Source organism: Opisthocomus hoazin, chromosome 1, assembly GCF_030867145.1.
Source record: "Opisthocomus hoazin isolate bOpiHoa1 chromosome 1, bOpiHoa1.hap1, whole genome shotgun sequence".
NCBI classification, from domain to species: domain Eukaryota; kingdom Metazoa; phylum Chordata; class Aves; order Opisthocomiformes; family Opisthocomidae; genus Opisthocomus; species Opisthocomus hoazin.
Genome location: NC_134414.1, coordinates 104883880 through 104910714, shown reverse-complemented (window position 1 = coordinate 104910714; position 26835 = coordinate 104883880). Strand labels below are relative to the sequence as shown.

Here is a 26835-nt window from a genome sequence, read left to right as displayed (position 1 = left end):
TGTTTGGTTTTAAAGAGCCAAGTGGCAAGTAAGATAACTTCAGTGTTCCTACAGTATTAGCACCTGCAAGAAAGAGAAGAAAAAGGCACCTCATTACCTAGAGAGGTGCCAAAGACACTTGAAAACTCACCTTGTACACAAAACCCTGTAAGGACAATTCCTTTCTGTTTCACACAGGACAGAGGACGTCAGGACAGGACTGAGAAGTCTCATGCTCTGTGTAATGCACTATTTGTTTGTGCACTCTACGTGCTGTCTCTTCACGTGCACTCTGCTCTGTATAACCTATATGTTTGGGAGGCTTGAACCATGATGACTCTCCTGGAAATCACAATTCTTACATTGCAATTTCAGTGCAACATCACCCAGGATACTGAGTGAACTGGTACAACGTGTGCAAGACTCCCCAAAACCCATGCTGAATCACAGTAGAATTTGAAACCGGACTACAAACTCCCTTTGCTTGTCGCGTAGTAAAAAACATAAGGCACTGCCACTCTACAGCTGGTGAAAGACCTCAGCATCCCTGAAGAGGCATTTGATTTTATCTGATTTCATAATTTTCTCCTTTGTCCCCCTCTCCCTTTCACTTCTGTCCCTTTGGTTATGTGACAAAGTTCCAATTTATTTATTTATTTTCATCTTTGACTCTTTATTTTGCTGTGTATTAGATACTGTCATCCCTCAGAAAACAACAGTTACAACAAAAAAGAGCTTTTTATCCTGAAAGAAAGCTGACACATGACCAATAAATCTGTGTGTATACTGTGTACCTCTGCCACCCTTCCTCCTCTTTTTTTTTTTTTTTCATTTAATTCAAGTGACAGGCTTTTTTTGGAGATAAAAGGAGACATTATTTTCCAAGTGAGACCTGAGTGTCTTTGAAATCTTTCCTGCTGTTACTCTCTGATATCCTGCACTCTCTCGTCATCATGATAGATTATCAATATGCTCTTTAGGCTTTCTTAGACACAGAAGATGGTTGCCGAGGTAACTCAGACTAGGCAGGTAGTCTCTCCTTTTTCTATAAAGACTCTAAAAATAGTGCCCATGCCATGACCGCACTACAGCCTCATTAGAGAACTGGCTCTGTACAAATGGATAGTTTTCCTCACTTGATTATCATGAAGAACGTTGTGTCAGTTAGTTAAGATGGTCTTCGAGCCTTCAGCCAATACATCCAACCAGAAAAGCCACCCCAGAAGATGCTTGGACTTGAACAGAAACCTCTCCTCTCACGTTCTACTGAAGAGCTAATGTAAAAAATCAGCACCACCACCACTCACCCTCACGAAAAAAAACCCCAAACTATCAACTGGAAGGACTGCTGAGAAGGGATTTTTGTTTTCAAATCAATTTTTTCATTCCATTATTTTTTTGCTCAGAGTGGAGCACAATAAACCCCACTGACAGTTCATGAGTACCCTTTTCTCCTGTTTAGGGTTCACTATCACTCGCTATGCAATGATGGCAACAGATACGATACACGTTTGTTTATATATTACGGAGACCAGACTTGCTAAACAAGTAGTGACTGACCTTCTAGTACCACCTGAACATAGTCTTGAGCAGACATCTTGTCCTTGCGCACAAAGCACTGGTAAGCTCCACCGTCACTCTTGGCCATGCCATCCATAATAAGGTTCTCCCGATTCACGCCAGTGATCCGGACATTATTACCAGGGTTGATGATTTCACCATTACGATACCAGGACAGCTCCTGGTCCTCAGTTCCTGTCACACTGCAGGACAAGGACACTTGACTACCAACGCTGCTTTTCACTTTCCGTGGGCTGATTGTGGCTTTTAGTGGTTCTGAATATTTAAGGGAGAGGGAAAGGGAAATAGAAAACATTAAGTATACATGTGCAGTTATGTGCAGGTAACAAATCAACTCTCTGCTAATGACAACAACAAAAATCATAGCCATACCCTTCTGAAAAAAAAAAAACCCCAAACAAACAGCAGATCACTCTTTGCTCTAAACAAGCGTTTTTGCCACCAGCTTCCATGACACAAAACATAGATCTATAGGGAAAATCTATTCAATACATGATGTAATCCCACGCCTAAATGAACAGTAGGAGCAGATCTATTGTGTAACTTTGTTGGTGCTGAGGGCCTAACAACGGCCCTGCACATGTTTTGGGAGGGTAGGATGTTACTTCACATTAGTTCAGTGTGCACCTTTGAACTGGTGCATCAGACGCATTCCTGAAACCCATCTTCTGGTTTAATTTCGTGCAAAAGGAACCCAGTATGTGGTCTAAAACCACCCCCTGATGTGAATAAGTGCAGCACACGCAAATGACAAGGAGATTAGCTTTTAAGGGTGGAAGGTCCATGCTAAAATGTTAACATAGATGCACCCACAGATATTCATCAGATCTGTCCACATGGAAGTGTTTTTGTGAGGGGGCTCTCTAGATCTTACGTTTTGACATGGGAGGACTAAAATATTTTCAAGTTGGCCTTGAGAATCAGTAGGATATAGGTAATGCAGGTTTTATATTGTAAAAAAAGGATGAAAAGTGTTGAAGAAAAGCCATAAACGTAGATGCAAGGAAAACAATCTTTATCCTGACACCGAACAGTTATCAGCATTACTGAATGCAGATCTCGTCTCATGCTTTGTGTATATTGTTTTGACTTCCTTATAAAGATAAGGGAATACTATCATCACTGATATAATCTCTGATACTAAATACACACCATCCTATATATTTTTTTACCAGTTTGCATACACGAACACACACACGTGTGTACACACTTTTATACATGAAAATTCCCTCAGCTAACTCATTCACTACTGAACATTTTATAACACACAGGTTGGCATACATCTTTAGTGGTTCACTGGGAACAGAGGCCTGGTAAAGCCACACAGGTCAGTGGCCTCGGTCATTCTGGATCACAGAAGGGTATGTAACAGAGCTTTCCTCTACTTTGGTCCAAAGCTACGGTTAATCTGTGCTGATATGCATGTTCTAAATCACTGAATATCTCTGTTTCCTATCCAAAAGACCACAAAGGCTCAAAACTCTCAATGACCCATTAAACAAAATAGAAATACTGAAGTGCACCATCACCACCTCAGAGCCACGGTGATGCCAGAAGGTGAACCACATCCTCCATTGCAGAGCAGGGTGAAGCTCCTTTGCCCAGCTGTTCTTTACTGCCAACTTGATCCAGAAGATATTGGCTGTCTGACGACCGAGTCAGTAAGTAAAACCTATCACCAGGCATTGGGGATACTTCTGGTATCACTAGCAATATGATTACATCATGCCTCTGAAAGTTTTGACTTTGTATCATATAAGGTAGACTGAATTCAACTAATTTTCATGAATATATTTAGAAGAAAATCTCCTCTATTATAATGCACGACTACTGCTCTTTGATCTTGATTTTATTTTGCCCAAATACATTAAATTTGTGAAGACATTTTTATGGCCTGAACTGTTCACAAACTTCTCCCTTTTCAGTTTGCTAGTCATGCTGTATAGGTGGAAATGTTAGTTCACAAAGCATTATTTCTATTCCAGGAATATTTTTTTTTTAACGACAGAAGAATAACACTTTTCCAGTGCAGTGCTTCTGAGTAATAATTATCTTTGTAGAATTTGTGAAACATTCAGAATATTCACACATGAATACTCAACTGAGGGGAGGTATGAGTATTCAATATTACCGAACAGCGTGAATCATGGCAATGAGAGTTTGGCAGCATTATTCATGAGAACATTTGCAATTTCTTTTTAAGCATCCAATTCAAGCTTCTAAATTACATGTCCTCCATGTGATAAATTATATATCTACATTAGAAATTGCATCTATTTACACTGATGATCGCTCAATTGTCCAGCTAGCTCATCTCCACAGTCTACTTTCTGTTGTTCAATAACTTCAATAAGTTTAAGCATTGCTAGGACAAAGTAACAAGTAAGGTACAGAAAGATAAGGTAACATCTTCCCTGAAGCAAACACCCAGGCAAGAAGTGGCTTGAGATCTTCATGAAGTCCAGGACTTACGTTTTACGTACAGTCGCCCTGTCATCTCGGCAGTCCCATAGTTGTTCCACACTTCGCAGACGTAGTTGCCTGAGTCGGAGGGACGCGTGTTCTCGATCAGCAGACCTGTAACCGTCTGCCGAAACCTGCTGTCAGGCTCCCAGGGAACGTTGTCCTTCAGCCAACGATACTTTGGTGCGGGGTGCCCTGATGCTTTGCAAGGCAGCTCCACTCGCTGTCCTGCCATGGCTTTACGGTGGTCAAACCCATCTAGAATAGATGGAGCTGAATTTGCTGGATCTGAAAGAACAAACAGCAATTTTCAAAGGGAGCATTAAAATTCTTTCATTCACTAAGCAATATGCTAATATTTTTTTCTCCTGCATTTTTTCACTCACTAGCCCAGTGTTTTATGAACTACAGTTTGCTACTGTGACCCAGCCATCAGACTGTAATATCTCAGTAGTAGTGGCTGGGATCCAGCAACATGTATTACTGAAGCATCTCATGACTACTTGGAAGGACTCTCACTGGATTTTTTCCAGGTGGCAACCAGTTCTCTGGTCATCCTTCACATCCCCTATCAGAGGAATGGAGAGCCAGAAATGTGTTGCCTTAACAATTATTACTGTTATCCTTGCATTACTCGACTAGAATGAAGCTAATGCATTCTCCATGCTTCTCGGTGGTCTGAAGGCTTTGAATTAAAGGAGCAATTTATTCCCTCGTCAGGAAAGAAATGGGAAAAGACACGGGAATTTCTATGTGCAGTCTAACTGACAGATGAGCCTTTTCCTCTTCTCTGGAAAAAGAACTTAATGTGACAAGGCCAATTTACAGCTTAATACTCCAACTTTCTGTGCTCAGCTTACTGCGAAAAGCAGCTCTCAGACCAACACACTTGTGTGGCACCTGGCATATATTTATATATCTCACAGAAGTCTGGCAGAGTGCCTTCTCCAGAGGTGCATGTACCCCATCAGAAATAGTGCTCTGCGATTTTGTCTTTTTAAGTTCAAAAACTTTTGCAGAAAGCGACTGACGCGATTTACAATTTTGTGCAGCATGCAGCACGATAGAAGCCCATCCTGGAGCTATTGCAACATAAATACTGAACAACAAATCAACAAATATTCATCTATGCGTTTTCTCATCACATGCACCCACTTTGCTAAGACTTCTGTCTCACAAAGAAACTCCACGTGTTGATCAACTCCTCTTATCTCACACATTGATCTCTTTTTGGGTATATCTACATTGTAGTTGCCTGGATGTAGGTGTGATTGCAACCATTTTGACATTTTCAAACGGCCTTTCACTTAGCTAGCTCAGGTACTGCTCACATGGCAGTTGCAGCAGGTCTCATTAAGAGCTGGAAAGATTAAAGGAGCAGTTCTTGCTGAACTCATGATTCTCAAGCAATGGTGTAATCAGTACCTGAGCTACTTTTAGTTTCAAACTAGCTTAGATATACCTCCATGAACTGCAGCCACACATGGGAGGGTACACTTGAGAGCAAATGGCTAGAGGCACTATGCAAATTATACTATCCACCCAAAAACTAAAACTGTGATGGTAAACAAATGGGTTGAGTATATTTTATGTGAATATCTAGATAAAGCCCTAAATGCCAAGTTCAATGAAACATGACCACAGAGGTTTTTCTGCTCCCTAGGTGATGGTAAAGTTGAGCCACTGAAGGCAAAACCACTGAAGGCAAAACCACATTCAGTTTACAGCAACTTGCTGCCTGTCTCATTAGAAATATGTCAGCCAGTAGTTAAACAAATGATTTTGTATGCATCAGTAGCCTCAAGGTCCATATTTGGCATCAAGACTGGTTATATTTTTGAGCTTGCCATGCTGTTCATGTCTAGCCTAGTGAAAGCACAATCTGGCAGTATGCTATTGGGAGGGCCAATGTCAATTTGACTAATTGATTAGCCAGCTCTTTCTCTCATTTTGGGTCATCAGGCATCCATGGTTTTAGTGCATAGATTCTTTTGTGCAGCCTGAGGATTTCATTCAGTCAAAACGTAAGCATGCAAGAAATTACAGCTCTGGCCCTTGGGAATGTTACATCTACACAAATCAAACCAGTTGAAAATAATAATTAAATAATAAAACAAGTGAACTGACTTTTAAAGGTACTGTCTGTGCATTCCTACTTGTACCTCACAATAGCTTCTTATATTCTCCATACGCTTTTAATTTCAAAAGACTTTGTGAACGATATACGTGGTGCCATTTGCAATCCTATAAATACAAAAATACAAAGTACCATATGGACTTCGAAACAGGATGGGGGCCACCGGGAGAGGAACTAAAGTAATGGTAAGGAAAAGCTGTGGCTGGTAAATATCACACTCCAGCAGCCTCCTAGTTTGCTACAGAGAACTGCATATGCTTTGATGCTGGGCTAAGGAAAGGTGCAAAACCACTTCAGACAACAAGCTCATGGCGATGGCATAGCAGCTGCAGCCCTCCTGCCCCCACAACTAGGCAGAAGCCCGGGAAGACAGGTGGGCTGCCCCTGCTACCTGGGGGCTACGGCAGCAGATGCCACGGGAGGCACAGCCCCCTTCTGTAGCTACCATTTCTCACCCTGCAAGAACAGCACACTAGTCCCTGGGCCCTCTATCCCAGGTTCACTTTGCTTTGCTTCTTCCTTTCTCAGACAGAGCCTTGGCCCAAGCAGTCCAGCCTGGAGTCTCAGTCACGGAACAGCTAAACTGGGATTTGTGTATGTACTTGAGAAGCCTTGAGCTGGTTCTTATAGAGGTGTTTAAATTATATTCAGGGACACACAAAATATGATTACAGTGATATGCTTTCTTGCACTCTGTACTTACATATTTAAATGGATGGTAAAAAAGTCTCTTTGAGATGTCCCTGGAACAGACTCCTATTTAGTCCTCCTACATTGCATATATGTACCAGTTAATAAATAAATAAACAAATAGAAGCACAAAGAAACCCCAGGGATCATTTGCAAACACCTGCAATGAGGCAAATAACAGATTAACATAACTCACTTCCAATATCTGATACGGACTCTTTTGAGTCACTGTCCTGGTGAGGCCTCATCTGGAGTACTGTGTCCAGTTCTGGGCTCCCCAGTTCAAGAAGGATGAAGAGCTACTGGAGAGAGTCCAGCGGAGGGCTACAAGGATGGTGAGGGGACTGGAGCATCTCCCCTACGAGGAGAGGTTGAGGGAACTGGGCTTGTTCAGCCTGAAGAAGAGAAGGCTGCGAGGGGACCTTATAAATGCCTACAAATATCTGAAGGGTGGGTGTCAGGAGGATGGGGCCAAGCTCTTTTCAGTGGTGCCCAGTGACAGGACAAGGGGCAATGGGCACAAACTGAGGCACAGGAAGTTCCGTCTGAACATGAGGAGGAACTTCTTCCCTCTGAGGGTGACGGAGCACTGGAACAGGCTGCCCAGGGAGGTTGTGGAGTCTCCTTCTCTGGAGATATTCAAGACCCGCCTGGACAAGGTCCTGTGCAGCCTGCTGTAGGTGACCCTGCTTCGGCGGGGGGGTTGGACTAGATGACCCACAGAGGTCCCTTCCAACCCCTACTATTCTGTGATTCTGTGATTCTGTGATTCTGTGATTCTTTTACTGTGCCTTAACAGTCAGCTGCAAGTGACTTCTAGCAAGGACAGCAGTGGAAAAACTGAGACAAAATACTGATCTGAAATATTCTACTTTGGATCTTCTTTGAAGGTCAGACCAAGAAGCTCATTATGCTTTCAAAATCATAAGGATTTTTGGAGGGTGGAGGCTAAAAAATGGTAAAGATTTTGGGAGCTGGGATTTATTGCTGGAGAAAAATATTTTTGGAAAAGCACACTATTATGCGAATTAGAGGAATATTCTGTAGCATGTTAATGGCCTTATTTTTAATTTTATTTAGAAAGACCATGATTTCAAAGACATATTCTTACTCCAGATGCAATTTTGGTCATAGGCATACTAATTATTCATGTGTGTATTTGCTATTATATGCGTGTTACCTTTCTCACTCTTTCAAACAATAATGAAGCTTAGCTCATATTAAAAATGTGGCCAAAAGACTATGATCAATATCCACCACAAATTATTTCATCCCCAAATAAGCAAAGAATATTTATGGATGTAAAAGACAGGCAAAAATGTAGGTCTCGTGCAAGCAGACCTTTCACAACTATGTTCATGGATTCTCTGATCTCAGTTCTTAAAGGATTCACTATTTTAAAATATAAATTGTGGTAATGAAAAAAGAAAACCTGTTAGAGAAATATTAAGAGAGAAAATCTGCCCACAATTGCTGCACTTGTTCAGTAGATGAACAGGACTGGAAATCAGAGCCCTCTGTAGCTCTAATGGAGAATAATTAACCCAACTGAATTAAAAAAAGCCAGCTATTGCACACAGGTAAATTTTCCTATTTTGAATTGGTCTATGGAGGAGAGTAGAAAAGGGAACTCCACACAGAGCACATCTTTTAGGGAAGACAGAGCTTTCATTTTTCCCCTTTTGTTCAGTGAAATAACTAGAAATTTTCCTGTGGTAACCAAGATACAAGCCTAATTTTATTTATGTTACCACTGGCTCAGCCTTAGCATGATTTCATACGGAAGCAGACTATATTATGGAGCCAGCTAGAAGGATAGGACCCTGCCTATCGTTATAAGACCAAAGCAGGCAGATTACTGTGCAGGAAAACTACTTCTTCATCTGGCTGGGAAAAGCAGAGGCAAGAGTTTTACCCACAGGGGACACATATCAGAGGAACAAACTCCTGGATCTGACTGGTAAGTCAATCTGACCTGAACAATCACACTATTTTTTATCAGTATATTTAACTACTGATTTATGTGTTCAGAGGGCTCCAGAATCCTTCAGCAATGACAATTTTGGAGAAGGGCAGGAAGTACATTATTAATGTAAAACCTTGTACCCACCTCTGTCTCCCTTAGGGCTCTCAAACAGATGGTGGAGAGCTGAGACCTAGTCTCTAGATTTTTTTTTCTGACAAGAAGACCAAAAGTCAAGAGAACAAGGTCAAAAGGAGAATGACCCCAATGAATCTCAGAATGTGAAGGTCACTATACACTGACTGATCTTCAGGGAAACTCACTGAAAAGGAGAAAAAGCTCTGTGGGGCTTTCAGTGGGATGGTGGGCATGTCTTCTGTAAGGCAAGGATACAGGGAGAAAGAAGAGAGAGTCTGAGATACAGTCTCAGCTGACTCTATGGATGTGGGAATACAGTTGCAGATTTGCTCACATGCAAACACAGGGTGCAGTTACAGGCATTCAGCAAATGATGGAGAGGACAGGGAGATGGAGAAGAGCTAGTCCTATACAGAGATGTTTGAGAGCAAGTTCCAAACCCAGGCCTGAGGTCTGCTCCTCCTTCTCACCTCATCCACAGCAGGCACCTCTTCTCACTGAGACAAAATGGGGAGAAGGTGGGCTTGGAGCAGCACCGTACCCACAGCCCTAAGTGTTTGGGGTGTGTGAGGAACACAACAGCCTATCACACACTCAACAATCAGGAGATGATTCACAATTACAAGGAAAAGTTAAAATACCCCATCTACCTTCTCGTTTTCTTACCTGTTGCACAAGGCCGTTTGCCCTGGGATTCTTAGCTCTGCCCTTGGACAGCCACCAGATAATCCTCCTGTCTGCCTGCAGCACCCCGGGTGGCCTGAGACAGGTCACATACCCCTTCTGGCTGGAGATCCCTTCTGGAAGCAGTGGAACACACTGTTCTCCCCAGGGAAGGAGTGCAATGAAGAGGAAGGCTGAAATGCACCTCAGCTAAATCGAGACTCCTGCAGTGGAAATACCTACAGCTGAGCTAAACGTCCTGAGCTCCTGCTACGGTTAACTGAGAGAAATAGGCACAATGGGGGAATTCATCTCACCCCAAAGTGTGCAGCTGCAGTAGGTTGGCTACACTACCTCTGAAAGTGTTCCTCTCCTTCGGATACAAAGGGAAGTTAAGGCAACTAGACGCTTTCATTGTGGAAGTCTGCTTTTAATGGGATGAATCCCATCTACAGTCCTTCTATAAAGTACTCTAAACCTGCTAAAAATCGCAGTACTAAATTCCAGTGCACTCTACAGGCTCTCTGGAAATGTCTAACAGGAGGTGGAAAACAGGAAAAAGGATTTTAAAGTGGGACATTTTATTTTACAGCAGCAGCATCTCACAGCTGACTACTTCTACCTTCTATTTGATAGATGACTGTGCATATGGGCACAAGAACCTGCCTTGACACTTTAGAACACTAGAGAGAAGCACATACAATACTTAATTTAACATGGTATATAAAGCAGCACCTGATACAAAAAGTCTTGCACTGTTGCTTTGTCGTGTTTCTCCAGTGTATCTGTGCCTTGTGATACATCGGTAGTTGTACAGTCCGTCTTCATTCTGCACGTCTAAAATATACAAGGCTCCCGTGGATGTGATGAGAAATCTAGGTCCTGAAAGACACAAGAATTTGCAGTGTTTAAAACATCTGCAGGTTGTTATTGTGTTCTACCTGCACACACAGGGGGATGGGCAACACAGGCTGGAGGGTCCTGAAGGTTGTTTTGCCAGAGTCTAGAAACTGCCAATTATTAAGTTTACTAAGTACTCACTGCACATGCATATAAAGATATTAATTCATGTGCATTTATTCTAAAAAGGGTAGGGATCTGTAAGGAAAATGTAAGGAATGAAGGAAAGAAATGTGCCATAGTCTATATCACAATGAACAAACAATATCAGAGAGACATTCGAGACAAAATACAGGGTAAAGAACCAAGGCAGAATTTAACCCAGTTTAATTCAATGTTGTAGAGATATATGACGGCAATTCACCTGCAGTGCTGTACATGTTAGACAGATGGTCTGGGGTGGCATGCATAATTAAACAGTATTAGCCAAAATGACATTTGTTGTCCAGGTATACCAGAAAAATGAGAAAAAAAAAGATCATAAAAAGTAAAACTAAAGGGGTCAGTGAAAGCAAGAAAAACTCACAAAAGGAGGAAGTTTTTACCCCAAGAATATGGGATATATTTGCTAAAGGATTCCGGCCGTAAGTGCCACACACCTCACAGCCCTGCTCCACAGTGTGCTGCAGGTGTAATGGGAAAGTGAGGACAGCAAAACCAGCCTTGTGGATGCTGCCTACGCGCTGACCCCGGTGAAGTCGTACACACCAGTGCTCCCTGCGAGCTAGACAGCTCGAGTGTCTGGAACAGTCCCACCCCACCCTGCCTGTGTGTCCCAGGGCTAATGCACTCCAGGACTCAGCAGGATGGGCTGAACTCTGCAGCTCAGTACTGCCGTGGCCAAGCTACTGGCAGAAGATGAGTTAATACATTAGCTGATCTGCCGTGGACTTTTTTTTTTTAATAATATTGCAGTCTGTGATTAGTGAGGCACATAGTAAGGAGGCAGACAGACTCTGTGTCTAAAAGAAAGGCTTAAGTAAACAGCACAGGATGTGTTATTTAATATCCAAATATTTATTTTTTTTAATTCTTCACAGAAAAGTTTATTTCAGGAAGAAAATTAAGTCCAGCAAAGTGACCGCCCCTTAAAACTGAACAATACTGACTTGTTCATGGTCAGCATTTCTTCCAGTGTTCATTCAAATTGAAAATAATATAGTTGAAATTCTCTTCAAGTACATATTCTTACTAACTCTAGAATATGTGGAAAACATCATGGTACACATGCACACGTGCAGTTTTGATCATTTGACACCTGCACAAATGCCTCTGTTCTGTAGAAAATGCATGCTCTAAAAGCAAGGACACAAAAAAGCTAACATCAGCATGGTACGTGTTTATTCTAAAGCTTTTCCTGTATTACAATATATGGGAAGTAATGTGGTTAGAATGCATGGCAAACTTAGGCCTCACCTGGCCACTCTTTATGTTTAAACAATACTGTAGTGTAAGATATGTATGCTTTTCTAAAACCTTTAAACTGGAGAAAATGTTAATATCTTTGCTTTTTTATGTCTGCTATTTTTTCTCTATTAGTTGGTACCTCTTACAATATACATACCTGTACCTATATATCATAAAATATACCTGGTTCCCAAATCAGGGGAGAGAATATACAAAGATGAAACCCATTATGAACTAATATTGAGTAATATGCAGTAAGAAATATTTCCTTTTCTTCAGAACTCTATCTGAGCAATAACTTTTTAATAATTAAACATAGTCAGGGTGCTTGCTGACAAATTCATCAGTGGGAAAGCAATCCAGCAGAGAAAAGATGGAAATGAAACAATATCACTACAGAGGGCAATCTCATTTAAACCACAGTCTAAAAGAAACTGGAAAAAAAATCTTAACAATTATTTAATGTCACAGGACAGGACGGACCCTTAGAGCAGAGAATATTGAATAAAGCAACATCATCCCACTACTCTCATCCTCCTTATATGCGTACTGAAATATAAAATAACCACACTGGTAACTCGTCTTGGCTGACCCTGTTCTCCTGAAAGTCAAGGTACAAGCGTGGAAGTAGTTAGGTCACAACTTTGGAAAAGCATAAACCACACTGCACATATCCTTCTGAAGTACCTTGTTTGTTCAAATAACACATGTCATTACTACGAGCTATATTAACAAAATAAATCTTTAGAATGGAGGCATATGAGATGTTGAGCTACTTGCCTGCTACTGAAGGAGAAGAGCTGGGCAAGGGAAGGCATGAAGGAGGAGGGACGACTAGATGGCAAGAGCACTCTCCTCAGCCACGAGCAGCGCTATATTCCATTCTAGGGAGGTTTACAGGCAAAGGAGGTTCCTTCCTATACAGAGGACATATTGACTTCGTATGCCTCTGAATATTTAATTGCTTGCATACAGAAGGGTTGTGTTTCAGCACAAATTATTTATAAAGCAATGTACTGTTGAGTGTAGTAGGAAAAGCACCTGAATAGGTAATATTTCAGTTTCACAGCCAGATGTCTGAAACGTGGCATTGAAATGGTTACATTAAAAAAGCAAAGTTATCTTGCATCTTGTATTTTGAGATGTTAGTTATAACATTTGAAGGAAACTATATAGACAGTTACTAAGAATAAGTTAAACCAAAAAAATATGTTTTACCTAGTTTCTCAATTACTGTAAATTCATTATTTGCTTGTCATAAAATAGCTTGGCTTGCCCAAACATGCTAACGAGGTCTTCTACAAATACCAACCAGCTAACGGCTACCTACTAGCAACCAGAAAGCATGGTCTGCAAGTGTGCAGGCAACCACCTAGTGAACCACCTTAACAAACGCAGGATTGATCTTTACCTGCTGTCAGTCATACAGCCCAGCTGAAAAGCCACAGCAAGGGGAATCCTACCATCTCTTAGAGAGGCAGGCTCATAATGACTCACACAGAAGTAGTACTTCCTGTTGGTCAGATGATACTTCTTTTTTTTGGTTGATTCTCACACTTTAAGTCCTAGATATAATGTAATGTCCTATGCTGGGTATTTCTTCCTTTTCCTTTCACAGTCCCATTCCACCCTATTTCTTCATCACATAGGCACTCAATATCTGTACCCTTCAAGGTTTACCTTTACCCCTAACTCTAGATTAGAAGGATATTTAGAATTTTGGTGTGAAAACCATGAGCTGCTTGACTTCTGTGTCACACGCAGATTTTGCACTACTGAAATATCCATAAAGCAAATCTACCTTTGCCAAGAAATAGGTTATAAGGGCTACAGGTAATTAAAGCACAGTTGTCTCTTTTAGTCTGTAGGCAGCAGAAAATGACAGCTTCAGGAGCTAGGATTCACATTTAAGGACTTTACTTGGGGTTAAGGATGGGTATGCACCAAAGGCAATCTCTCCTTGCTTCAGTTTCCAGCTGTGTGAGCATTAACCAGCTCTGTGTTTCAGATAGCGCAGCCAGAGCAGACGTGTGCCTGCCCACAGCAATGCCACTCGGCTGGCAGAGTTGCCAGGCTGCTGAACCGGTGCTGCGTATGCCATGCCGACATGTCCTCTGCAGCCAGATCAAGGCTTCTATCAGAATCTTCAAGCTGAGATGTAACTCTGTTACCAAACTATGTGGGGGTAGATGTTGGTGGAGAAACACAGAAAAGGGTGCTAATAGGGTGGTTGTGACCATTTTGGTCCCCCCAGTAAATCTGCACATGCTGTGCATTTGTATCAAGCAAGCGGAACCTAAACAGCTGAGAGGCAGAAATGTGCTCCCTGTACAATGGCTTCATGCAGCTTTCTTTTTCTGGAATCCCGTTTCACCTTTGCTAAATACACAATATTCCATTTCTACAAAGAATCACACTGTTGGAGACTACTAGTATGCACAAGTTTAAGATCGTGCAGATGTGTCCAAAGTTTAAAAATTAATTCCTTTCTCTATGCTTTTCTAAAGCCCTCACTATTTTGAGATCCTCTTCACAATTTTGAGATATGGTCTATGCAGGCCGTCACTAATAATTAAATCTGTCTGTCTTCTTAGGAAAAGCATGAAGCAACTGTCACAGAAATTAAGTCAGAAGATCAAATTCAGAGCTTCCCTTAAAACTGCTGAAAGCTCACTTCCCCAGTATTTCTACCTTGTACATGTTATTGCTGCTATTACTTGTGCTGGAATTGGAACTGGGGAAACATGTGGAGTGGTTACAGCCAGGCTGAAGAATATATATAAATTTGTGGGCTATTTCCAGATCCAATAGTTTTTACTTCTATTTGCAAGGGAAGCCTTCCCTCCTCAGTCCTGGAAGTGAGTTTCCTCAGATGCAGTTGTACATCTGGGTCAAGGAGAATGGGTACACTTATTAAAAGCCTGCCACTTAATAAAAGAGGTTTGTGAAAGCTGTGCAGAGCCAAGAAATAGTTCAGTGTTATCTTGTTATATTTTCTAGAGAAGTTACGAAAATACTTAAGCTATATAACACTACTTAGACCATCTTCCTGTTGGAAATTACTGAGGCGATTGTATAACAAAACCTCCAATTAAAGCATTATCTAGAGATTTTTGCCTCACCTTCTTTAAAGATAACTGAAAGTAAATAGTTATTGCCACAAATCAGATGTTATCCCGCAGTATACACTTCTCACCAACACACAGTGTGTATAATTGAAGGGCTAAAGCTTTTCCTTTTCCTCTCTTCTTCTTAATATATTTTGTATAGTTATGTAATGCTTTAATAACCAACCCCTCCTTCTACTGTAAAAAACGTGAAACAGAAAAGCTGACAGAAAAATTAAAGGGGAAATGCGTGTAATTTCTGTCATCTTCTGAACAGAGAGCAATTTCATTAAAACCGACAGGCTGTCAGCAGTGAGAAAGCCAAAGTGTTGAGTGTTCTGCCTTCTGTACTTCAAAAAGTGTTTAGAAATGCACCAGAATGGGGATCAACAAGCTTTTACTGCCCTGTTGATCTAGCGGAGTGCTTTCTTCTTCAGGTGCATTTAATTTAATCGCCCTTGCTTTGCCCTAACAAAGTCTAATGTTTTTGACTCATCTACTTAATATGCCAAATAAGGATTTTTTTTTTAATGGAATATCCTTTTGGATAAACTGAAGCTTTTTGTTTGTTTGGCTGTTAGCAGGCTTCAAGGAAGCTTTTTGTTTGTTTGGCTGTTAGTAGGCTTCAAGGGAGGAAGGCAGAGAAGCCTCCTTCACAACAATTAAAAAGAACACTGTCAAAATATAGCTCATAATTCCCATTTATTATTCCTCCTCAGTAGTGTTTGTATTAATGCCTTGAAAACTTGATTATAATAATTTCAGCATCTGAAATTCAGAGACATTGAAAGCTTACATCTTTTTTGGCTTTCAGTGTTTGGTATCTTTGAAAACCTGGCCCAATATCTGTAGTACATATTCCATTCAAAGAGTTCAAAGGGTGTTAGGAGCCCTTACTGCCTTTTGCCTTGGTGAGGTGGGCACGCATAGTAACATATTGCTATTTAAATTTTATATGTTTTACAGAGAAACTTACTGAGATACATGAATCGATGTACACAAGTCAATGGAAAAAAAAGGAATGGAACACATAATTCTTTCTCCAACATACCATCTGTCATTAATACATACCTTTGCTTCACTGTAAGATTAAAAACAGAATATATAGATCCAAGGACTAGAAGGACCGTTAGAGTCATTTATTCTCACCTTTCATGCTGCACCTGTTAACTCCTGCATCAAGTCCACATCTGGAAGTTATGCTACAGCTTTTTTAAAAAGACATTAGTCATGATTAAAGATTTCTTGCAAGCAGAGAGCAAGTGATACTCCTGGGTAAATTAATCCAATGGTTAATTATTCTCACTTTTGAAAGTTAGCGTATTGTTTGTGGTCTCTGGCTTTAACCCCAGCTATTGGATCTTACTGGGGCTTCATTAGAGATTTCCTCTGCAGTCAGAAATCTTCTGCCCATTTAAGTACTTACAGAACATGAGGAAATTACCTCTTAAACCATCTTTCTCCGTAATTAGTTATACAGATTGAACTTCCTAAATCATTTACTGTGAATTATTCATATCTTGAAATATTCCTATAGTTTTTGCCCAGCACCTGAGCACCTTTTTGAAGTTCTTTTTCAAGTTTGGATCATGCAAATAAGTTCAGTAATGTTTCTGGTAATACTGAATGCAAAATGTCACCGCTCTCTTCTACACAAGTTTTCCTTTCACTTATACATCAAGGAATTACAGTAGTCCTCTTATCAATGCTAACTAGCTTCAGTTATTCCTTGGAGATTGTGATCTCCTTTTCAGAGTCATGGACTCGGACAATAGATTTCTCCCATTCTGTAGATACCACCTGTTGTCTGTCTGTCTCCACACTAGAGCTGGCTGTATGAAAACCTGCAAATCAAACCCTATTCAAATCAGACCTCTTTATCACACAATCCAGTCTCCCAATGCAACTCACCAAGCCATATCATCATTTGCCATTACACCAAAGTTTGAACAGTTTGCATTCTTTATTGACATGTGTTTCCTCAAATTTCATTCATTAATTGGAACTTCATGTTTTCTTCTGAGATATTACCAAACCACTTGTTTTGAAGATATGTATTTCAAAACAGTAAGACCCTGAAGAGAAAAAATGGGGACTAGGAGGAGGAAACTGGGTCTTACCTGGGCTTGACCAACCTGAACCAAGGGCCCCAAATCCCATGACACTTTAGAAACACACCCCTCATTTTACTATCTGCTGACTAGTGCCCTAAATAATCCAGTGACTTCATTAAAGTTGAGCTGCATTAGCAAATCGTGTGTTCATCTCCCTAAGTGAGAAGAGGTCACATTAACAATTACAAAATTGCTCTTATGTAAGGTTTTTAATGCTTTCCATTAGACTCTATAATATCAGAGATTAAAATAAAACTTTAAAGGTCTGAGTAATAAAATAATTCTGTTTAGGTTTCTATGTGAAATTGTTCTCATGTATAATTCATAAGAAAATGTGAACACTTTCCTCTCAAATTAGTGCATAATATTCTTGTATGAAAATGAGAATATTTTAAAACTGTAACATTAATTATTCTTTTATCATGCCTTTTCCCCCCAGTATGCTGTTAGTCTTTAAATAGGGGTAATGTTACCCTCAAGATGGTTTAAAAAATCATATTTGATTCTCACTTTGTTGGAAACACTTCTAACGGCATTATGTTATTGCAGTCTAATTTGGGTTGATAGAAATTAAGAGAACAGATGGCTGTTTTAATCATGTGCCAAATGATAATATAGAACAAATAAACTTTTATCAGCTATACTTGTCACCTTCACCAGATAGAACTGCTTCTGCTAAGCAAGTTTCTAGCATGACCTGTGCAGGCAACGGGAGAAACGTCCCCACAGAGCCAGAGTAACCTATAACTCAGTTTTATAACACTGCTACAACATCATTCTCAAAGCAAAACAATCTGCTGCTCTGGGCATGGAAAATGTGCTAGAAGCAGCCATGCTTGAACTGTGCCCTGAAGTCACAGTCCTGCAAACGCCTTTAATACGCAAACGAAAGATTAGATGAGGAAAGAGAGGTGTGTAGGGAAAGAGGGAGGTAAGGATTTCACTTTTCCAAGCACCACTCACATAATGTACTCAACCTTCATGAGACATCTGGGGTGTTACAGTAGGTGATGCAGATGGTTAAAACATGAGTAAGTTCCTCTGGCATCACAAGCTCTCCCTGGGGATGTAACCAAGTTCACAGGCTTTCCTAGCACACCCTACAGAGATAAAACTGATCTTTTTAGCTCCTCATATCCCTTCAGCTATGGGATCTGTAACTTGCACCTTTTGAGCGTGTTGCCCACTGCCCCTTTCCCTGTTTGGGACACAACCTGCAGCTAACGTCCAGGAGAAAAGGATCAGGAGGGAAGCCACAGAACTACCCTACAGTCCAAGGGCAATTCACTTCCTCATCAATTATAGTGAAATTAGCCCTCCCTTGTGTTACCATCTCCACCCTTCAGGCACACCTGTTGAAGAATCAAATACTTATTTGCATTTCATGGCCGGGCCTTTATCTCTCATAGATCTGGGTTTTGATAACTGGAGAGGCCACCATGAGCAGGACTTAATTTCTGGGAGAAAAATTTGCAGAATCACAGAATGTTAGGGTTCGGAAGGGACCTCTGTGGGTCATCTAGTCCAACCCCCCTGCCCAAGCAAGGTCACCTACAGCAGGCTGCACAGGACCTTGTCCAGGCGGGTCTTGAATATCTCCAGAGAAGGAGAATCCACAACCTCCCCGGGCAACCTGTTCCAGTGCTCCGTAACCCTCAGAGTGAAGAAGTTCTTCCTCATGTTCAGATGGAACTTCCTGTGCCTCAGTTTGTGCCCATTGCCCCTTGTCCTGTCACTGGGCACTACTGAAAAGAGTCAGGTCCCATCCTCCGGACACCCACCCTTCAGATATATATAAGCATTTGTAAGGTCCCCTCGCAGCCTTCTCTTCTTCAGGCTAAACAAGGCCAGCTCCCTCAGCCTCTCCTCGTAGGAGAGATGCTCCAGTCCCCTCACCATCCTTGTAGCCCTCCGCTGGACTCTCTCCAGTAGCTCCTCATCTTTCTTGAACTGGGGAGCCCAGAACTGGACGCAGTACTCCAGATGGGGCCTCACTAGGGCAGTGTAGAGGGGAAGCAGAACCTCCCTTGACCTACTGGCCACACTCTTCCTAATGCATGCCAGGATCTCACTGGCCTTCTTGTCAACCAGGGCACGCTGCTGGCTCATGGTCAACTTGTCATCCACCAGCACACCCAGGTCCCTCTCCACAGAGCTGCTCTCCAGAAGGTCTGCCCCAAGCCTGTGCTGGTGCATGGGGTTGTTCCTCCCCAGGTGCAGGACCCTGCACTTGCCCTTGTTGAACCTTATCAGGTTCCTCTCTGCCCAACTCTCCAGCCTGTCCAGGTCTCGCTGAATGGCAGCACAGCCTTCCAGTGTGTCTACCACACCTCCCAGTTTGGTGTCGTCAGCAAACTTGCTGAGGGTACATTCTAACTCTTCATCCAGGTCGTTGATGAAGAAGTTAAACAAGACTGGGCCGAGTACTGACCCCTGAGGGACACCACTAGTTACAGGCGTCCAACTGGACTCAGCACTGCTGCTGATAACCCTCTGAGCTCTGCTATTCAGCCAGTTCTCTATCCACCTCACTGACCACTCATCCAGCCCTCATTTCCTGAGCTTCCCTTGGAGGATGTTATGGGAGACAGTGTCGAAAGCCTTGCTGAAGTCGAGGTAGACAACATCCAATGCTCTCCCCTCATGTACTCAGCCAGTCATGCCATCGTAGAAAGCTATCAGATTGGTCAAGCACGATTACCAGCATGATTCAGTGGCAAAGCTTCTCAAGTGCCATAATAGTAAGATGTTATACATGAATAATCATGGTCTTCAATGTTCTCATTTTTTTCTGACACAAGAAAGAAAGAAGCACATAAAGCCATAAAGCCATAGCAAGTGGTTGTCTGAGGCAAAGGAGGCTGCTACCATATTTGAGCTATAGTTCCAGGCTCCTCGAAACTCACAGAGATGTATCTCTATTGTAAGACTGAGCTTGCAGGTCTGAAGTTTTCTTCAGTTCCACAGCAGCCAGAGTTTTCCCTTTTCCTTCTATTTTTTTTCTCCCAAATTTAATTTGAGAATTTATAAAACAAGCCAGCAGCCTCACATGAGGTATTATTTTATTTTATGTAGGCATGTAATCTGTTTTGAGTTCAATAAAAAAATAACTGAGGCTTTCTCTCTTCAAAGAGTTAAAGACATTTATAAACATTTTCAATCATATGGCCTGACATGGTTCCAGTTCTAACATACATGGATTCTTATCTTTGCAATATTTATGTAGAACTGATAGCTCAAAACTAAGATAAATTTCTTCTTGCATCACTCCTTACCTCTCTCACCTCCTCTATGTCAGTCAGGCCCCTCCTCAAGAAAAATCTCTTTTGGTGGCAGCTCAGTCTGAATCAGGGTATATAGCAGTAAATCTGTTACTGATCAGTCATGCTACCCCTTGGCCAGTGGAGGTCGGAGCTGCGCAAAGTGTAGGAGGTCCAATTCAACCATCATCACTATCTCTTTAAAATGCCAGCAGAGGAAATGAGCAAGGTTATAAAATATTTTCCGCTTCATCTTTGAAAGTGGAAAAGCTTAAAGATGAAAACAGTTAATGTAGAATTGCTATTATTTTGGCAACTATATCTCTAAGGACTATTAGGGACCAAGCATTTTTTTTCCTGCATCTCTCAAAAGAAAATGGATTTAGTGAAATCTAGTTACTGTAGTGTTTACTTCTCCATTCTAAACTGGCTTACTGGCTCTTACAACTTGAGATTTTGCCATAGCTATAGTTTCCAGGTTTCCCTTAATATCTTGCATGCAATACTACTGTCTAAGAAAACAAACCTGCCCATTTCTTGCATAGAGAACCATAAGGTGAACAAAATTTAAAGGAGAGTGAAAAGGAGAAAGAAACAAAGAGAAAGAAAAAAGAAAGAAAGCAAAAAAACAAAATAGAGAAAGACAGAATGCGGAAGAGGGGAGGGAGGGAAATGAAGCTCCAGTTTTGGCTTTATAAATTGAACTGAGAGAGATTATCTGCTGAGTCAACTACAGCATTACCATAGGAACACGAGCTGTGGTACCATGTTGGGTTCAGTCAGACAGGATGAGGCCTGAACACAATGCTCAAAAATCAAACAGGTCCTGAAAGCTGGTGGTATCTATATTCATGGTTTCAGCTGCTTTAAATTCAAATGTAACCTAAGTTCATTTGTGTTTCTGTAATCACAGAAGAAGGAAAGACATATGAGCATCAGTGCTGTCATATGTGCAGTGCTATCATTTTCTGAATCAGTCTGGATATTATGATAATGGCCATTCTGAAAATCAGATTGTTAGACAAATTATACAAATCAGAACACATTTTATTACCCTCCACGTGCTTCTGAGGCTGCAAAAAATGTATTTCGTGCCAAGTGCCCACACTAATTGCACTTATATTATGTATGCATTATTCAAGTTTTATAAAGGAGGAATAAACATGCTCTGTTTTTAAAAAAACATAAATAGTTGTAGGAGCTGTGTTTTTGTGCACACAGACTGGTTTATGTTAATTGTTACTACTTATAATTAGATAGTATGAACGTGAATGATCACATAACGTTTGTATTTAATTGTTGCCCCTCTTAATCTTTTATGAATATACTAGACATGAAAGCTACAGTTCCCTACCCGCTGTTGTTAACTGTCAGTCATCCAGGATATTAAATAAAATTGCCATAATCTTTAATACCACAGTTTTAGATGATTTGGGTCCTTGCACATTCTGCTGTAGAAGCCGCTTTCCTTATTTCAGCTAGAAAGCAAGCAGATAATTTTAAATCACTTGCTAGTTTTAGGGGTTCTGATTAAAGAGGATTCAGCTTTGCCCATGATATATGGAGCTGTCTGGAGGATTAAAATCTCTTCTCTCAGGCTTTTGCTCATGCATCCCAAATAAATAAGTAGCCTGCAGCTGACCCGCAGCTTAGCACAGATAAACTTATGCTTTACTCTTTACAACATCAAGGAACATTACCCGTCCCTCCTTCCATCTGCATGTAAATTTAAACACAGACTTGTTAAGTAAAGGGAGAACCTCCATCTCATCTGGCTAGAACAGCAGTTGGTTTATGTCACCATCATCAAATGTGCACCTTAATATTTTATAGCTTCAAAGTCATTGTACATGCAGAATACGTACTGTTACAGACAATACGATCAGAATAAATCATAGCCTCACATATACAAAATTACAAGTGCCACCACCAACAGAATTATTTTGACTAACTGCAGATAATCAATATTGTGCTGCATTAATTAGAGCAGCTGCAGCTCTGTGGCCCCACATGTTTTACCACATTTATTCTGCAGGTAACTGTGAAGGTAATGAAGCATCTCAACCTGAAGGAATAGTTTTATGAGAAACTTAGAACAGTACCCACTTCTCCTCATGAAAAAATCTATTCAGAGATTCACAAGATATCTGAGTATTTAGAGTTTTTATTTAAGGTATATACAGTAATTAACAGACAAAGCCCATGTGGTACGTTCTAGATGATATTTTCACCAAATGAGTTATTTTGAGAGTGTAAAATTACGGAAAACTAAACAAGTTAATATGGTTTAAAGGTAATAACTTGGGACGGAGTTATTATCTTCCTCAGTCAATTTGAAAAAGTAAACCTATGTTGCTTCTTGGATGAAAAATATTCAAAATATTCCTCCACTGTGGGAAGACGTATCTCCACTAGGAATCAGAGCTAAATTAAATAATTTCCCCTGCAGACTCTTGGCCAGTCGCTTGGGGACAGAGTCCATTGTTCAGCAAAAAATTTTCAAAAGGAAGAAAACAGCCATTAATGATGTACATTACCATCTTTTTGAATGAGGCAATAGTGTTAAGTCTATGCAGCCACTTTTCAACTGCTCTTTAAAAATCAAAACATCTTCTAAAATTTTCCCTACCGGTAGCTGCATACTACTTTTGCTTCAGAAACCTGACCTCTCATACACACTGATTTCCACTCTGGACATGCCCAGCTATGGAATATAATGGGAAACTACTTCTCTTACTGCTTTACCCTTCCACACAAGACAGATGAGGCACAGGACTCCATTTCATACATTCTGTATTTTGAACTTCTTTCAGCTCTGACTACCACTCACACACTTACCATTTTCAAAAAATAGTCTCCTGACAAGCTAGTCCTATCTTTTAGGACTTGATACACACTTTCCCCAGTATAAAAACATACAGAACCTGCACTGGGTTCCTACACAGCCTAGCATCAGAACAATTGATAAAGCCGTATTTTAAACAGAAGAGACAGAGCATCAAGATGGCAGTAGTAAGAGCAGAAGTGTGTAAAGACTGTTCCATACTGTATAATGAAACAAAAGAACCCCTGCAAACCCTGATCCAATTAATTTACCCCATAAAGGAATATGAGAAAAACAGCAACTAAACGCGACTCCTGAGAATCTGATTGCAGACTGTGTTGCATCAGCATGCAAGGATTCAGCAGACCATGCATGCAGACCTCACTGTTTGTGGGTTACAAAGTTTTATAATTATTACAATATTTCACAAATCAAGAACACTTTTAATTAGAGTTATATTATAATGTATATAATATATAAAGTAGACACGGTTATCATGCTATTTATTTTCTGTGCTTTGTTGTTAGGCTCTTTGTTGACATCTTTAGCAAATTAACTTTTTAACAAAAAAAAGGGTTCAATAAATATAACTTTGCAGCATGGATTAAATTCACAGTGTGACTTATGCTGAGCATCAGCTCAAGATTATGGGGTATTTCAATCCTTCTACATTTAAAAGACATATGTGAGATAAAACCAGGAAGGATGTGTTAGTTCCAGACCTTCTCATAAAGATTACTTTGATTCTGTGCTATTATTTTCCTTAGACTGGCAGCACAAAGAAAAATATCATTATAGGCACAACAAGCATAATTCCTTTAGAATAAGTGTGAAGTATTTTAGGGTTTTTTATTACCTTCTCTGAAATGCTCAGAGAATCATGACTTGGAAGCCTGATATCAGAAACATTATGCAAATATGCTCAAATACATTTCTCAGGTAATTTTCATCATTTGCTTATTTTTATTTGATTGGGAAATTGGGGCACAGTAAAACTAATTGATGTGCCTCACCTTATCTTCCATGCTTTTGGCAGATTTGGGAATCCTGTATCCCAGTCCTGGGCGTTGAGCATAAAAGCATCCTCTCTTATTCCTTATTTTACATGCTGTGCCTGAAGACCTGCCAGATGCAATTCAATCCTTTGTGTAGGTACACAAGGACACAGTTTAAATATGTAAATCTCTGTGTATAAGATAAATGTTACTATTATTCTACTATTTCAATTGCAAGAGTGTTCATAGGCAAGCTGTACCTGTTCTGTTTCCACTGTTGCTCATTTTGTAGGAAGACCTCAGAATAAACTATTTTGAAAATACAGTCTTTGGCTCGACTAATGTTTCAGACAGGCCTGCGTTCAACATTCTTTTGCTTTTTCTGAGCTTTTCCTGTATTTAAAGATACAATTATTTATACAAATGATGAAAATATTTTTTTTTTTTTTAATGCTGACAGCTTTCTTTTAGGAGACCATTTATTAGGCAACGAGAGCCGCTATAATGTGTTGTATCTTTTAAATGAAGAATGTTAAGAAAACAGAGGCATTTGAGAACAAACTACTGTAAACTCATATTCTAAATACTAGACTTTCAGCTACAAGTCACACAAAGCAGTTCTTCTACTTTTAAGACTTGTTTTTGAAGAAGCATAGCATTAGATCAAAAAACCCCAAATAAAATTAAAATGACAAAGCAGACAGGGACCAGCATTGTCTGGACCCTAAGCAGTCTTCCTGAGCAGCCATTCTCTCTATCTCCACAGGCCATTAAAGAACATGTTGAGTCAGAGTGCCCTTGCTCGTCAGCATCATATGACATTAGCATAGATGGCCTTGACTGTGTTAACAACATTTATACAAGAAGATCTATATAATTGGCATTTCTTGCATTCCCAGAACATGCAAGCAGCATGAAGTTGCCTAAACAGGATTAACCTGACAGGAATGCCTACGCACATACAGCAAGTTCAGTCCATCCAAGAAGTGCCGAATCCAAAGTGCGTGCTTTGCACTGATGATCAGTGCAATACAACTGTTGTAGCATGCAAGTCAGACACATTCACGAGTTCTTGCATAACTGTAGACATAGAACAACAACGGCCAACCACATGCATGGAATTCGTCTTCAAAGGATTAGCACACTGGCATAAAATACACCTTTCAGCAGATGAGCATTGTGAAACCTGTGAATCATATATGTGTGTCTCCTTTAAGCCACCAGAACATGGCTTAAAAGGGATTTAAACTCATGTACCAGTGGCCTGTCTTTCTTCTGTATGCCAGTTGCTTCAAGAGATGTGACTGTCTGTACAAAGTGCTTTAAACACATGAGGTCTAAAAGTACTCTTTTTTTGACAAATTCATCTAATGTGAGGATATTCATCAAATTGCTTCAATGTACTTCTTTTTTCCTGAGAAAACACAGTGCAGTTTTGGGTACTTGACTTCTTACATGTACATTCAAAAAATACTGGTGTCACCTAGACGAGAACATTTAACAATAATTACGCATATTTTTCAAAACCAGGCAGCAAAAAAGTAATGAAGAAAAAGGTCTGAACTAAGACTATTTTCCTCTATTTTCTCGACATTCAACGTTAATCTGTGTATATTCTCTTCTGCAGTCAACGGCTTAAGGATGTGAACAGCCATAAATGGATCTTATAAAAAGAAAATTAATGTAGCAAAATCTGACAGCCGTATGTCATTTATTCTAAGCTAATTCTGCATTGGTTCAATCTCTTGAGCAATTGTTATTTGGGTCAACATTGTTGCTTTTGTAGTTCACATTCTTTATCTCCCAGGAGAAAGCCATTTTTTCTTCACTCCGATTCTCTTAGGCAGAGCCCCGAGAGTTTGTATCACTGACCCTAGGATTTGCATTCTAACCCATGTCCACAGCTGAGACACAGTATCTCCCTCCCTAGAGCATTTTCATTAAAAATGTGGAGCATATATGCAATCCCTGTAAATTGAACCTTGTTGATTTTACTTTCTGGAGGAAAGGCAGCATTGTACAAAACATGGCACTTTGCAGGGCAAAGAACGCAGAAGATAGGAGAAAAAATAAATAAATAATATCCAAAAGTCAATATCCCGTGTTTAATTTCTTTTTCTTTCTGACAGTAGCTTTGGACCCAGAGTCTGGTAAAGAGCAGTTCAATAATAACGATCTAAGGCTGGTCTTCAACAGAGATTCAACAGCTGACAGCTCTTCTGTTCGAATTGACAAGAGCACAAAGAAAGGCTTGAATAATTAATTGTAAATGGTTGGATGTGATCTGATTATGTGACCAACCTGTTACACTGACTTGCTTTAACCTAATATTTTGAAAAGAGATATTAAAGCTGAAACTCTTCTACACTTTTTTCCTATTACCTGTCCAGCTCTTTTTCTGCGGCAGGGTCTGCAGACTATACCCATGAGATGATAGGTGCCAAAGGAGAGACTTGATTTCAGCTGGGTGTCTAGGACTCTGTCCTGTAGGTCTGCCTAGTCTCTTATAAAAAGTACTTTTAAATTCTACTACACAGTTGGCAGCCATCCAAAAAAACAGTGATTGGGAAAGAAAGTGTTGTTATCAAAGGTAACAGCCATTCACTAATGAATT

The 26835-nt window shown here is 40.4% G+C and overlaps 1 protein-coding gene and 1 long non-coding RNA gene across 7 annotated transcripts in view; one reads left to right on the top strand and one right to left on the bottom strand.

Annotated features, from left to right (window-relative positions):
* DSCAM (DS cell adhesion molecule) overlaps positions 1-26835 on the bottom strand; it is a 509926-nt gene that overhangs the window by 183330 nt on the left and 299761 nt on the right. For all 6 annotated transcript variants that reach the window (XM_075431726.1, XM_075431754.1, XM_075431763.1 and 3 more), the window contains exons 4-6: positions 10350-10496; positions 4033-4311; positions 1540-1815 (exon numbers count right to left, since the gene is read on the bottom strand). In XM_075431726.1, the coding sequence (XP_075287841.1) occupies positions 1540-1815; positions 4033-4311; positions 10350-10496 (702 nt within the window). The remainder of the gene's footprint in view (positions 1-1539; positions 1816-4032; positions 4312-10349; positions 10497-26835) is intronic.
* Positions 8702-26835, top strand: part of LOC142362577 (uncharacterized) — a 110222-nt gene continuing 92088 nt past the window's right edge. Inside the window, exon 1 of the long non-coding RNA XR_012765166.1 lies at positions 8702-8810. This is a non-coding gene — a long non-coding RNA (uncharacterized LOC142362577). The remainder of the gene's footprint in view (positions 8811-26835) is intronic.